The 14,018-nt window shown below is 50.0% G+C and overlaps 5 protein-coding genes across 5 annotated transcripts; 1 reads left to right on the top strand and 4 right to left on the bottom strand.

The window, feature by feature from the left end:
* Positions 1 to 672: 672 nt before the first annotated feature.
* T310_1638 (uncharacterized protein) lies at positions 673 to 2,071 on the bottom strand (the record flags this gene model as incomplete). The annotated part of the gene is made up of 5 exons (XM_013475511.1): positions 673 to 708; positions 758 to 881; positions 974 to 1,191; positions 1,254 to 1,971; positions 2,043 to 2,071. The coding sequence occupies 5 exons, from the start codon at positions 2,069 to 2,071 to the stop codon at positions 673 to 675; spliced, it is 1,125 nt and encodes a 374-aa protein (XP_013330965.1).
* An 857-nt stretch (positions 2,072 to 2,928) lies between these two features.
* On the top strand, positions 2,929 to 4,687 carry T310_1637 (uncharacterized protein; the record flags this gene model as incomplete). Its single annotated transcript, XM_013475510.1, has 5 exons — positions 2,929 to 3,086; positions 3,140 to 3,200; positions 3,254 to 3,360; positions 3,416 to 4,382; positions 4,448 to 4,687. The coding sequence occupies 5 exons, from the start codon at positions 2,929 to 2,931 to the stop codon at positions 4,685 to 4,687; spliced, it is 1,533 nt and encodes a 510-aa protein (XP_013330964.1).
* A 237-nt stretch (positions 4,688 to 4,924) lies between these two features.
* Positions 4,925 to 6,924, bottom strand: T310_1636 (Terpene synthase metal binding domain protein; the record flags this gene model as incomplete). Its single annotated transcript, XM_013475509.1, has 8 exons — positions 4,925 to 4,953; positions 5,067 to 5,237; positions 5,433 to 5,553; positions 5,610 to 5,643; positions 5,868 to 6,106; positions 6,187 to 6,359; positions 6,524 to 6,657; positions 6,737 to 6,924. 8 exons carry the CDS (start codon positions 6,922 to 6,924, stop codon positions 4,925 to 4,927), a joined length of 1,089 nt encoding a protein of 362 aa, XP_013330963.1.
* Positions 6,925 to 8,336: 1,412 nt separating this feature from the next.
* Positions 8,337 to 9,881, bottom strand: T310_1635 (uncharacterized protein; the record flags this gene model as incomplete). Its single annotated transcript, XM_013475508.1, has 2 exons — positions 8,337 to 9,430; positions 9,845 to 9,881. The coding sequence occupies 2 exons, from the start codon at positions 9,879 to 9,881 to the stop codon at positions 8,337 to 8,339; spliced, it is 1,131 nt and encodes a 376-aa protein (XP_013330962.1).
* Positions 9,882 to 10,504: 623 nt separating this feature from the next.
* Positions 10,505 to 12,543, bottom strand: T310_1634 (uncharacterized protein; the record flags this gene model as incomplete). The annotated part of the gene is made up of 2 exons (XM_013475507.1): positions 10,505 to 12,322; positions 12,385 to 12,543. 2 exons carry the CDS (start codon positions 12,541 to 12,543, stop codon positions 10,505 to 10,507), a joined length of 1,977 nt encoding a protein of 658 aa, XP_013330961.1.
* Between the last annotated feature and the right edge of the window lie 1,475 nt (positions 12,544 to 14,018).

Below are 14,018 nucleotides of genomic sequence, written 5' to 3'. Positions count from 1 at the left end.
CTAAAAAATAATAATAAGGACTCTAGCTAATTATTTGACCTGATCTGACCTCCTTTCTAGACTGCCAAAATGAAGACTGACGCGATCTTCAGCCTGGCTGCTGCCTTCTTCTTCGCCACCGCTGCTGCTATAATCCCAACCCTCCCACCAACGGCGGAAAATATGGAAGCCCACGAGCCAAATCCTATGGCCAAGAATCTCGAGTGTATCCGAAAATGCGATGTCTCTGGCCCCAACTCAGGGAAGGTTTGCCAGAGTGATAATGACTGCCCTTACTCCAGATGCTTGCCTTGCAGAGTACGCACCCAACCCTTTTTTTTGGTCACTGTAATAGAGTTAACCAGCTAACTGGGCAAAGGGTTACTAGCAGCACAGGTATTGAACTTGGCTATGTAAGTTGGGCATGGAATGGTCTCAACATGAGAAATAAAAAAGTTTTTCTTTTCTAACAAAGGTGCAGAGGGAAAGAGAAAGGACATTAACGAGATTCAAAAAAAAAACACTAGGAAGGATTCAACATCCATCTTTGCAAATATTTAATTAGCTACATTGTGATTATATTCTAATAAATGGATTCAACTCTGAAGCACGTCCATCGAATAATATTTGCTAGCTGGCACTGCTTAAAACCCCAGGAATAGCAAGTCAATAGAATAGGAGCTCAGTAGGAAATCAATCTCTATAACTTAATTCTGTCGCGAGATAAAACTAATCACATGGAGCTGTTTGTCTATTTGCTGGAATCCTAACAGTTTACCTGCTTCTCCGTTTTCAGTTTAATTTCTTTGTTCTTTCTCTCCTGAAATATCTGCAAGAAGCGATCATAGTATACCATGTTTTCCATATTGGTATCTCCGGAAGCTGCAGTATTTCTTCCGTCACTATCATTTGTTTCAATCGTAAATCAATTCGCTGCGCGACTTTTTATATCTACAGCCTGGCAACCGGCTCAGACACAAACTCATCCACCAACCTGGCCACCTCACGACCTATCCCAAAACTAAAGACGTAGCCACCCCCCTCGGTGCCATAGGCATGGACTACCTTCTGGCCATTGATGATCTCTTTCTCGACCCTCACCCCGCCATCCCTCTGCGGACGGATGCCCACGATGTCCCGGACGATCGTGTAGTCTTTTGGATCGGCGGAGGGAAAGTCCTGTGGAAGGTTCTCGTGGACACGGCGGAAGATCTATATAGAGGTCAATGAGTCCATCCATCTGGAATAGTGCTTAGGTAGGGTTCTGTACGTACATCAGCCCGCAGCTCGCTGTCCACCTTCGTATCCACATTCCCAAACTGCTTGATCCCTCCTATGACGGCAGTCCCGTCCTGCCGCGCAAAGACGTACGTATAGTCCTTTCCACGACGGATAAAAAGCTTGTCATAGTCCGACTTGACGAGCACCGTCTGCCCGCGCACTTCCTGCACCTTCTGATCCATCACGTCCGTCAGCCGGCGAGGGCCAATGCCCGCCGCGTTGATGAGGACGTCATGACCCAAGCCGCTCAGATCGGCGAGCGAGCGGACATGCGCGCGCTTGAATTTCACCCCGTTGGCCTCGAGCTTCGCCCGCATCCAGGGAAGAAACGTCATGGGCGTGAGGACGATTGTCCGGTATCGAACCCCGACAGCGGCGCCAGCGGGCAGGTCCTCCTGAGGCAGAACCTGGAAATCAGGCACCTTGTTTCGATACCAGATCTGGTCGAGCGATCCTGAATCCCTCAGCTCGGTCATCTCCACCCGTCGTACGCTCGAGTCGGGGTCTGTCAGGGCGAGCTTCCACCACACGGCCAGCGCGTTCAGCTGCATTTGCTGTTCTCGCTCGTTGGAACCGTCCATACCCGACCAGACGGCGCCGGCCCAGGGGCTCGCCCATTCCTGGATGTGAGGATCGCCGGGGAGGTTGCGAGCGACGATGGTCACGTCGTAGTTTTTGGGGAGCTGGCTGGCGATTGCCATGCCAGTAATCCTGCATAGAGAATACGATTAGCCTGGTTCTGGAAGGCTTTTGAACTGGATGCACGGAGAAGATTGAGTTACCCTGCGCCAAGGATCGTGATTTTCGTCATGGTAGCAGGAGCTACGTCGATGGTATGCTATATAGCATGGATACTATATGGTATGGTAACAACAAAGATCCTAAACTCTATTAAACTTGTATGCACGCAAGGACGATATTAATAATTGTCGCGAATTCCAAAGATGACATGGTCAGTCTGTGGATCTAGGCTAGGATCGTCTTCCACGCATGACGTCTTTGCAGGTAGAGCAAGTATTAGACTGGACTGTTTGCATCTCTGCGATTTATTTTTATCCTTGTTTTATTATTTCATCGAGACCAGGCATTTCGCAGCAATCATCATTGGCGGGGAATACGATCAGCGGAAGCCTCTTCCGTTTCGGGCAACTCGGATCCCTGTTCCCTTATCTTATCTCGCTTGCAAATCCCTGCATTCGGCGCGCATTAGTGCCCCTTAGCAACATAGCTGGCAGTCTGGTCAGTGACAGGCCAATCCATTCGACTATGTGTGCACATGGACGAGCTATTCCATTCACGTCTATTCAAATAGGGGATCCGATAATATTGATGATAGTCGACGCGGGGAAGACATTATCCCAGGCCGCTGCACAGCGAGCGTCGGGGTTATCACCTCCCTAAAGGTGGATGATTAGGTATCGAAGTCATGGAGGGAGACATTGCATCTATCGTCTATCCAGCAGCCTCACGCGAAAAGACAATTCTAAATGGGTTTATTTATAGGTTGATATCAGGTCCTCTTCCCAGACTTCTGTTGAGAGTAACTTGTGCTTTGTCGCACTGGACCTGTTTGATTAAATTTCTGGGGCAGGTGTTTTGCTTGATTTTTTTTTCGTTCTCTCCCTTCGCATTGTGTCTTAATAACTATCTCTTCCTGCAGCTATCACCATGGGAGCACTCGCAATGGATGACAAACCCTTACCGCAAACCTCGCAGAGAGGCGTCCGGTCCATCGCCCAAGATGCTCTCTCCGAGTACGAAGAGTATCTCCGAATAAACGAAGTCTTCGTGGGCGATCGACTGCAGAGACTGGTTCGCAAGGTCGAGTAGGTCGTCCCATCTATCTATCAGATCCAAAATTCTCATGCTGGCCGGCTAGTATCCACGTCTTGCCGCAGCTCATCTTTATTTATCTGCTATCCTACGTCGATCGGAGTAATGTATGTATAGTACGCCCAGACAGAGACATTAGGTAGAGTCTGACTGATCACAGGTCGGCAATGCAAAACTATTCGGCGCCGCAGAGGACATGCACCTCAGCGGTCAGCAGTGGAACACTGGGCTGAGCGTCTTCTTCGTCACATACGCATTTGGTGGGACGTAAGAAAGAAACAACCTTCAACTTTATTATACAGCAAACACGCTAACTCGACAGCCCATCGAACATCATCCTCAAACGAGTCGGCCCCAAAATCTGGCTCCCCGTTCTCCTGACCCTGATCGGCATCGTCCTCGTCTGCTCCGGCCTGCAGAGCAACTACGCCGGCTGGATCTCGTTCCGCATCATCCTGGGCCTCGTCGAAGCGGGCATGTTCCCCGGCTGCAGCTACGCGCTGACGGCGTGGTACTCGCCACAGGAGCTGCACTCTCGCATGTCGATTTTCTACTCTGGCGGATCGCTGGCGGGCGCGTTTTCGTCGCTGCTGGCGTACGGCATCGGCCAGCTGGACCACACCTGGGGGTACCGGGGGTGGCGGTTCATCTACGTGATCGAGGGGGTTTTCACCTTCTGCGTCGGACTGTGTTCTTTCTTCTTCATCCACCCGTCGCCAGCCAGGGTTGGAAACTGGCTGACTCCCGAAGAGAGACGATTCCTGCTGCTGCGCCACCGCTTCGCTGCTGGCGGCGAGACCGGCGTCGTGGAAAAAGAGGGCTTCTCGATGAAATACGCGCGACAGTCCTTCCGGTCGTTCCACGTCTACGCCATCACCCTGATGGAGATTACTCTCTGTGTCGTCGTCTACGGTATCTCGTTCATCTTGCCGACCATCATCGCCGATCTGGGATACTCAGCGGCCAAGGCCCAGGCGTTGACCGCCCCGCCGTACGTCTTCGCCTGCCTCCTTACTATCTTGTTTGGATATGCTGCCGATCGCTACCAGCAGCGAATGCTGTCAGTGGTGGTACCCAACCTGATCGCCGCCGTGGGTTGCGCGATCATCATGGCGAGTGTGCGCTATCCCCATGTCGAGGGCGTCACCATGCTGGGCTGTTTTCTGATGGCGGGGGGTCTGTATCCCATCCCACCGGCAGTCACGGCCTGGGTATCAGTCAATACAGCCGGATCGATGAAGCGGTCCGTCAGCATTGCGCTGATGATCTCGATCGGACAGCTAGGGGGAGTAAGTGCCGACCTTTACATATACAGCAAGTAGCGTGTAGTATTTACAAACTGACGACTGTCTAGATCATGGGCTCCAACATCTTCATCACCAATCAGGCACCCCAGTACCCCGTTGGGTTTGGAATCTGTCTTGCGATGCTGGTCCTGTTCGGCATTATATGGCCGGTGGTCTACTATTTTATCCTCAAACGCATCAACGCGACACGCGCTGCGATTCCAGTGGAAGAGATCCAAGCGAAGTATTCGGAGGAGCAGCTGGCCGAGATGGGGGACGAGAGTCCTTTGTTCCGGTATTCAACTTAGCGAGAGATTTGAGTGAAAGCGAACAAAAAAAAAATCTTCACGGCCTGGTGAAATTACATCTACTTAGCGTATGGAGACCATATCAACCGATGCATAAGGCCAGGCCTATTCTTAGCGGCAAGCCATCTGCTTTGAATAAAGAGTTGAAAATACTAATACATTATTATGTAGATAGTCTATTATAAAAATGAATAAAAAGAGGGAACGTAAATAGAATACCTAAAAATACCTGTTCCGCTAGTAGGTGGCCTCGTGAGTCCATGCAACTATTTGCAAAAAGTACAGCAGGTTTGCGTAATTTCAAGACGACAAGACAATTCCAACGCAAAAGATTGTTTGATTTCAATCGAATGAAAGCGAGAGACAGCCAAGCACGTACACACCCACACACTCGTATGTATAGATATCGCTCTCCAACCAAAATCACAACTTGTCCCCACAACGCATGTCTGAGTCAGTACTTCATTACCACGGTCTCTGCATGACACTGACAACGCGAGATCGTCGGATCCTGTCATGTGCTGGGCCAAAATATCGCTCTGATCGGAAACTACAATCCAATCAGCAAGCAATTAACATATATAGGGGGTGTACCATTACTGAATGGATCCATGTTGATGGGGTGAGGGATAGATACCTCCAGTTCAGATTGGCCATGGCGACATTCTGCACAGCTCGGATGTACTGCTGCACCTCGGCGTCTATCTGCTCGTCCCAGGTGGGAAGGTCCGCCAGAGCGAGATACCAGTCTCTATACCGGGCGGCGAGCATGGCGCCGAGGTGGTCAAAGGCGCGTTGGGTGCGCATCCCGTGGGTATGGCAGCAGATGGCGACGAGGTTGTGGCGGACGCCTTCTTTCCGAGGGTCTCCGTGTTAGAAGTAGTTTTGGTCCTGCTGATGATGATGGAGGGTCTTCTCTCACCTCTTCCTTGCAATAGGAGAGAATGTCGTTTTGCCTATCCTCATTGTTAACGGAACAGCAGTTGACCAGTCGAGAGGGATAAGGGGGAAGATCTCACAGCAGCACCAGATCAATGCCAATCCGTTCGATCTCTTGGATACTTCGGTTCTCAAAAACCGCGTCCGACAGGTCGAGCTTGTTAACCTTCTTACAGCTCAGAAGGATCGTTCAAGAACATGAAAACAATCACTCAATTCATATGGATGTGCGTGTACGTACTCAGCCAAGGCAAAGAGCGGCGCCACGCCTGCCGACCGCCGGCGCATGGCAAGCATTTCTTCCACTGAGGGATCCTTGCCCCAGAAGCGCGTGTGTACCTGTTCGATGCTGCCGTAGCAGTAGTCGCGCATTGCTTTGGCGAATCGGCGCTGGACACCTGATCGAGATGCAATCAGCTCGCTATGAACCAGCGATACTATAAGGCTAGGAGATAGACGCTCATTATACCAATTGGGGAGCTCTAGAAAAGTCACAGTTTAGTCCATGCTTCACAAAAAAAAGTAGATATTGAGAATACAATGATAGGAGTCTTCCTAACCTTTGCAACGCGGAGCCAGACGGAATTGTGGACCTCGACCAGAGCATCTTCATCTGCAGTACAGGCACCATCTAACTCTCGTGCATCATTCTTCATGCCCATTCCTGACAGCAGTCGATTAACCACCTTCTGCGCTCGAAGAGGGTCTGCCTTGAGGTGGCCATTATCAAACACTGTAATGGGTCGTTAACAGCGGTATATTCAAGTCTTTCATTGTTTATGACACGAACTATCATCAAATGGAAAACCCTGTCATCCTTCTTAATGACTGTCCCAGAAAACAGAAGAAAATGGAATAAAAATCAAGAAAGGAATTCAAATGTCGAATTTAACACACTACCTACCCAATTACCCCAGTCACACACCGTCCGCAACTCCTCAGGCCCAGCGTCAGGAACCGCGACGGCACAAAAGTAGGAGAAGTCAGTCTTGGACAAGATCTCACGCGACTGCAGATCGAAGTTGCATACCCTAGATGGTGATATATCCAACATCAATCCATGGACAATACCTCAGCTACTGGCACCAGCAGACAGACAGACGGACTTACCTGGACAGCCACGCTTCCGATTCCCTGCGCACATACTCATAGTACGCATTAACGCAAGGAGGCTGTGAGAGAAACAAGATAAACATGTCCGGTAGAACCACTTCGATTGTCGGATTGATGTCAGTGTCAGTGTCGGTGTCATGATCGGGATCATGATCTCGCTGCGGTCGTTTCTCCTGCGTGGTCATCCTCGCCGAGTCAGACGCTGCCCTGTACTAAGGACTGGTATCCTCCTCAATTGTTATCGACAAATACGAGATATGCGAAATGCTGGAGATGGAAAGGATGGGACAAGATATGATCGATGATGTGCGACATTGATAGACACGCGACAAACCAGCAACAAGAGCAATATTCGTTCACTTCATCCTTAAAAAAAATTTCTATCCATCCATCCATATCCAGATTTATCACTGGACTTGCCGACTAGACTATGCGGGTATATTCGGCAATCATAATAAGACCAAAAAAAAAAGAAAAAGAAAAAGAAAAAGAAAAAAAGAACATGAAGCGATCAATGAGAACTTTATTGACGAGCAATCGATCATCATTCTCCATTTCAAACGGGTATGCATGTATGAGAGAAAGGAAGGATGATTCAAAGTAAAGCCTTCAGCGACGTTAAAATGCACACCTTGCGATCTCCGTTGCATCCGATGCAGCCTACTGGAATTGGCTTTTCAGACATTTCGACTCTTTCAGATCTATATATATCTTTTCTTTGGCGATTCTTTGTTCGTATGGCGCCGCCACGGCCACAGGGAAGGAAAAGAACGAAAAACAAAAGAACGTTCGAGATCGCCCGTCCTCGAAACTGACCCTTGTTCCAGGAACTTTTGATCAACCGGATCAGAGTAGATTATATCGGGTAGAGCTGTAAGTAATGCGAATCCGCTTTAACCGTTACGATGGAGTGGATGTCCACACCCTTCTCCGTCTTCCTCCCCCTCTTCCTACAGGTTAGGAAGGTAGGTTGTAGATCTGCAACAGGATGGTGTAGGACAGTCCAGCTGCGAGCGTCCATGCATGGACAGATGATGATGGTAGGGGGCATTTCAGGCCACCTTCCTATTGATAATTGCCAGGTGTTCATGAATGATAGAAGGAACTAGCCAGTGATCGGCACTCAGGACTCTTATCTCACGTAAAGGTCCACTTCAAGCCACATAAACGATGTTGGCTACCTACCGGAAAGCATCAGCATGGTTCAATTTATGTTAATACGAGAAGAAGACTAAATTTCTGGTCTGAATAATTTTCATTACTGCAGATCACACCCATAAGTAGAGGTATTGCCCTCAGGATGGAGATATATAGTGGCTCGAGATTTCCGTTTCGTGCTTATCGTTCGTTTAAGTTAGACTCTCCACATAAAATCTGAATTTCGTTTTTGAAATTTGCCTTTAAGACAGAATATCTATCCATCAGTATGGCGTATTTCTCTTTCTTTTCCTCTGGCAGTAGGAAGCATAGCAATCCTCGCACTAAATGGGATTACACGTTCGAATGGACGGAGAATCAATTGCCTGCGGAAGAAACGAACCTCTAAGGCACCAATATGATGAATTAGGGGCCGCAGCTCTCGAGAAACTGCTTGCTATCAGAACCACCAGAAAAGCCGCCAGAGAAGCTGCTTCTGAAGGAAAAGGGGAGAAGCTGAATAAAGACCTCGATCTCGATCTATTTGCAATCCTCCGTGATCACCACACCGAAGACGAGCTGCTGATGCGTTTCTGGGATGAGGTCCATTGCGTCCCCGACTGGGTCGACTGAGACCAGATTCGCGCGCGGCCAGAGATTCTTCTACCGCTACGCGGTAGCGAACATCGTCGGGTTTGCTCTTCAGGGCTTCATCTGCGAGAACTCGGTTAGTTAGACCTTTACTACTCGCGACCAAACTGACTCGGGACTGACGATCGTGTAGGCTTCTTCGGGCGTGGTCGAGGTGCTGGTCCGGACTGGCGGATTTTCCACTCGCTTCCTCTGGGGCAGGCTCCTGGAGACCTTTCAGTGGCTGCTTCAGGTCACCCATGATCTTGCTTCCATCCGACCTGGTGGTGAGGGTCACATTTCCACAATCTGCGTGCGTCTCCTCCATGCCTCTGTCCGCCAGCGCATCCTCCAGCCGGCCCATCGCCATCCAGAATATTTCAAGGTCGACCGGTTTGGGATACCCATCAACACGCTGGACTGTATCCATTCGATCAGCACGTTCTGCTGCAACCCCATGTGGCTGCAGCTTCCCAAGCTGGGAATTAGCCCCCAGAGCAGCGAGATCGAGGACTACGTCGCCCTGTTCCGGTACATCGCCTACCTGCTCGGCACGCCGACTTCCTACTTCGCGAGCGCGGAGAAGGCAAAGCCAACAATGGAGAGCTTGTTTCTCCACGAGCTGCGCCTGACGGAGACGTCCAAGATCGTGGCAAATAACTTTGTCCACTGCGTTGAGAAGAGCTTGCCTCCGCCGATTAATATCTCGCGGCAGTTCATCGAGGCGGGAAGCAGATGCATAAATGGGCACGAGGTGTGCGACGTGCTTGAGCTGGGCCGACCCGGTCTCCTTCCCTACATGCTGTTCAGCGGGCTGCGTGTCCTCGTCACGGGGCTGGCCTGGATGCAGCGCACGATCCCGCGCTTGGATGAATTCATGATCGATGTCAGTGGTCCAGCTCAACTTGTTGATTGATCGATTGACTAACTTAATGTCAGTACTTCCGAACAAAGCTATACTGGGCCGTAGTCCAGAGCAACGCCGGCCTCAAGGGAGGCACCAAGTTCGAGCTAAAACACAAACCACGGCTCGGTAAAAAGACAACAAGGGAGGATCACCCTGTTCGAGAGGAAGACGGGGAAACCAGGGACTGGATTCGATTTTTAGTATGGCCCTCTGCCTGTCTCCGACCAGTGGAGTTGGGATTGTTTCTCCTGGTATGTGTAATACCAAGTGCAATTCTCATTCTCGCTGGAGGGGTAGTCGCACTCTGCGGGCTGTGGTGTCGCTCAGAATAAAAAGAGGGAAAGAGGTGATTTCTATTCAGTCTGGAAGACAGGCGAATCGGCGTATTGATACCAACTCTCCTCCACGTGACGTCCTTGCCACATATGTACCTTCCTGAGGGCAGTCACCTGCAACTTGATTCACCATTGCAAGATTCCTCGTGTCTATTCTTAAGAATTCTGTCTCCCACATAATCATTATCTTCAATTTTGGAGTTTTTGGAAGACAATGTTTTCGCTTGTTCTCAAAAGAGTCCCGTAAATTGCGTATGTTGGTAACGAACACAAAGAACACAGTTTCCTATTTAGGAAGGTCCATGTGGACATTGCTGCTTAGTACCAAAAGTGCTGCAAATTGGTTTCAGAAAGGGGAAAAGGGTAAAAATGAAAAATGAAAAAAACAACGGAGAGCTGGGAGAAGAGAGAATATTGATTAACGAATCAATTTCTTTTTCGAATCAAACTGCGAGTCAGCCCAGCCACAGCACCATATCAAATATTGGCCAACAGCAGACACCAGATGGTTAGCTCCAGTAACAAAAACCAATTTAATTTGACAAAATTCGCCAACAGTGCTGAATGGATATAGTTGTCAAGCTAGTTCCCAATTGTGACTCAGAGACTCGAATTATAGTCATGGATGAATAGGACGTGATACGGCTACCTACGATGAATCATAAACCGTTTCAGTATGAAAGAATATTTTAATTATGTAACAATTATCGTATTGTATCATACTCTGTCCTATTGTAACAACTGCATGCTTGCAAGCTAGCCAAACCAGTATCCCCGATTAATGGTCAGGTGCATCGCTTTCTCCGTCCGGAACGATGGCTTGGGCGTCGGACTTGGCCCATCTTGCCCCAGGACAACGCTTCTTGACTTCCCCTTGACTTCTCCTACTCGAGGCTGCTCTATATCAACTGGGGTCTTGCTCTTTTCAGAGTTGACCTTGCCCAGACGTCGCATAGAGGGGATCCGGATCTTCGGATCGAAACTGATCAACACGATCGCTCGTTTTTCGCCTTCTCCCATATTGACTGCATAGATGAGGGACCGTTCGTCCGCCTCGGCATGAACCCCAGCCGCCGTTTTTGATGGACAAAGAAGGTCAAAGACATCCTCGGGTGCGTCATCCGGAGGCCACAACTTCGTACCCCTGGAGACGAACCGCTCTTCGCTCAACGGAATAGGCTCTCCCGATGACGAAACGTCCCGGGGGATCAGCCTCCCTTCCTCATCAAACGGGCACTTTCGCTTACGTGAACTGATGCGGACTCGCAATCGGTCCGGTGGGATTGCGACCTGGGAGTTCTGGAGTGGGTCGTTGACGAGATCCAGAAACGCAGAGGCAGAGGGATTGTAAGTGCGGTACTTGGTTTTGGCCAGGATGAAATCTCGTCTCTGGGAGGCAGCGTCTTCTAGGCTGTATTCTGGATGCACGTACCTGGGGAGTCGTAGCTCTGGTGGGGCGTAATTGGGCTTGCTGTCCTCATCTAGGGTCGTGGTCAATCGCTCATTCGGTAGCATTATATTCGAGGGCAAGGGCGCGCTTGGACCTGAGCTAACTCCAGTTGAGGAAGAGGACGACGGTGGTGAGGATGATGCCCATGTTAACGTGACAGCCTCAGCAGGAAACGGAAGGGGGTGACGGTAGTAAGTCCGGATATTGTCGCTGCCACCATTTCGCCACTCCCGTCGACATTCGAAGATCATGAGTTCCCCGGTCGCCTCGTCTTGCCGGAGCGACATGTCCGTCCAGGTGTCGTTGATGGGGCCTTCTCGGTGCTGACGACGCCAGATCCGGTTCAACCGGGGTCTGCCCACATGTCCCGTTGGCGGCAAGCATGCCCACATATAGAACGACGTCCAGTCTACTTCTTCCTCTTCGAAAGACACCTGACTGGAGACCGCATAAAGGTGGTCCTGGAAGATCTCAAAGCAGACTGATTGCCCGATATCATTGCCTGCAAAATTCTCCAGGACGATTGGTTTTCGGGTTAGAGGCTTGCCATTCTTCAAGTCTACCACTTCAATGGCCCACTGGTGATACCCATGGTGGCCAATAGCAGAATGGGTGCCATAAAATAAATAAGACCCGTTATGGCGGACGAAGAGTCTCCGACTAGACCGGATCTGCGTGCGGAGACGGACCCTACCATGCTTATGGCCCTGTGGCGTCACGTCAAGCACGATCAGCCAAGGATCCTGTCCTCCTTGAATCTCCACGAGGATCGCGAGGAACCCGGCACTGTAATGAAGGAGTGAGAGTTGAACGGCATTGGCATATATGTTGTCCGCCCGAAGCCCGGGAATGATTCTAACGAGGATGTTGGTGGTATTCAAGACATGTTCCACCTCTTCCGCCTGGTGAACGTCCAACACCCGTATGTCATCGTTGTAGAGATAGCAGAGAACTCCTTCCCGGTAGAGAAAGGTGAAAGGGGTAGTATACGACAAAATTGCTGCCGAGTAAGGTCGTGCCAAAGCCACGGCCTCCCTGATTTCGTAGAGACGATCGATGGCTTCTCGAAATGGGATTTTGCCACTGATGGCCAGGCGACCTTCCTTTGTATGTGAAATGTAGCGCTTAAAAAAAATCTATCAGTATGTCCCAATCACAGAGCTGTGTGCGAAACGAAGATGCTTACTTCCACCGATCGCTTCGCCAGACGCTCATCCCGCAAGGATCTGTTAATGGCCCTGTTGACTCGCGCAAGATTGGCAAAATCCTGGCAGTCCAAGTCATCGGCAATCTGATACAGGACATCATAAGGGAGAGAGTCGAGGTTCCTGGGGGTGTGTGCCATGACCGTTGAGGTCCCACCGGGCGGTGCAGGAATAAGCCCGAAAGTATCAAAGGTAGCACGCGACCATAGAGCATGCTGTGAGTTAACGACTGACAGATTTATCGCTCATGATGAAGGAGGCACGTGAATGACTGGTCATGGAATGAACGTTGCTTGAGGGCTCTTCCCTGTGAAACAAGGCTTTCACAGAGTGAATACCACAGTCATGACCAGCAACATAGAGGTTCTTGCCGGCAGTCACAGTAGGATATATGCTTATAACTGTATGGATGAGGCTCTTCTAGTCTTGAGGGATGGGTCCATGCGACCATTGTGTCAGCTGCCAATCAGCGGCAGAAAATGGCGGCAAAGACATCAGATTCCACACGTAATCCATCTTTGCGAGTCATTGATGAGCAGAATTGCTGCTGGGGTGCCGTGAGAAAGAGCCGCATGATTAACATGGTTGGAGAAGAAACTACAGAGTAGTGTCTAAAAAGGATTATGGTTTCACCACGTTGTCTAAGCCACATAGAAAACAAAATGCGCACTTTACCGACCAACAACTAGCAATGCATACCTATAAAGGATGAGTTGACGGAGTACGGCATTCGTTCCCGACCAATAATAATAGAAGCGAGGATTGCCATCCTTACCACTTCCTTGCTTAGGTCTAAGTACAAGCAGCAGACATGGATGGGTACCTTGACAAGCCATTCCCTGCAAGGGTGCGGCTGTGCAGATCCGAGTTAGAGCCTCAACAAAATTCTTCAGGTTGCGGCTCATTATTCTGAGGCAGTTTCACATTCCGGGCGCGACTGGGCTCCTTAGCGTGGCGATAGCGACTGAATGGCGTGACACGAGTCCGGACTGAGGCTCTAAGGCCGCCGCCTCCCGATCCGCAGAGGCTCTTGAGTACTGCCATATGAGACCTGTACTCCGTACAGTATAGTACATTGGAAAGTTGTGAGGAAAGTTTCCTCTACAGCTGCTGTCATAACTGAAACCGGTCAAGATAAGATAGATAAGCAATTGGGCTGACGACGATCAGCGAGCGAGTGCTGAATGGCGGGATTCTGTTATGCGCTGTCCTGCCCCTGCCACGTGCCCAAGGCTGCTTGCTTATCGAGCACCCATCCTGCATCTTGCAATTTCGAGATTTGGCACACGATTCGACTCGCGCCGCCTCGTTCTGCAGCTCTGCAGATATGGATCAATATATATATGTACTGTATGTATCCCTGGATGCAATTGCCAAACCCCGACGGCTACCAAAGATCCATTGGCATGCTGTCTTTTGCTATCCCGCCCAACGGCCCCCGCTTCATTCTAGTGGGACTTGTGTGTTGTCTCCATCTAAGCTTCCAAAACCCCACTTCTCTCTCGCCTTTCTTTTTCCTTTTTCTGAATATTGACTTTCCTAGAGACCAGAAATACGAACTGCCTACGTAACTAAACTGAGTCAGAGCTCGGTGAAAACACTTTTTGGGGAACCC

Source organism: Rasamsonia emersonii (assembly GCF_000968595.1).
Source record: "Rasamsonia emersonii CBS 393.64 chromosome Unknown ctg1118621759995, whole genome shotgun sequence".
Lineage (NCBI taxonomy): Eukaryota > Fungi > Ascomycota > Eurotiomycetes > Eurotiales > Trichocomaceae > Rasamsonia > Rasamsonia emersonii.
This window is presented reverse-complemented; position numbering and strand designations above follow the sequence as displayed.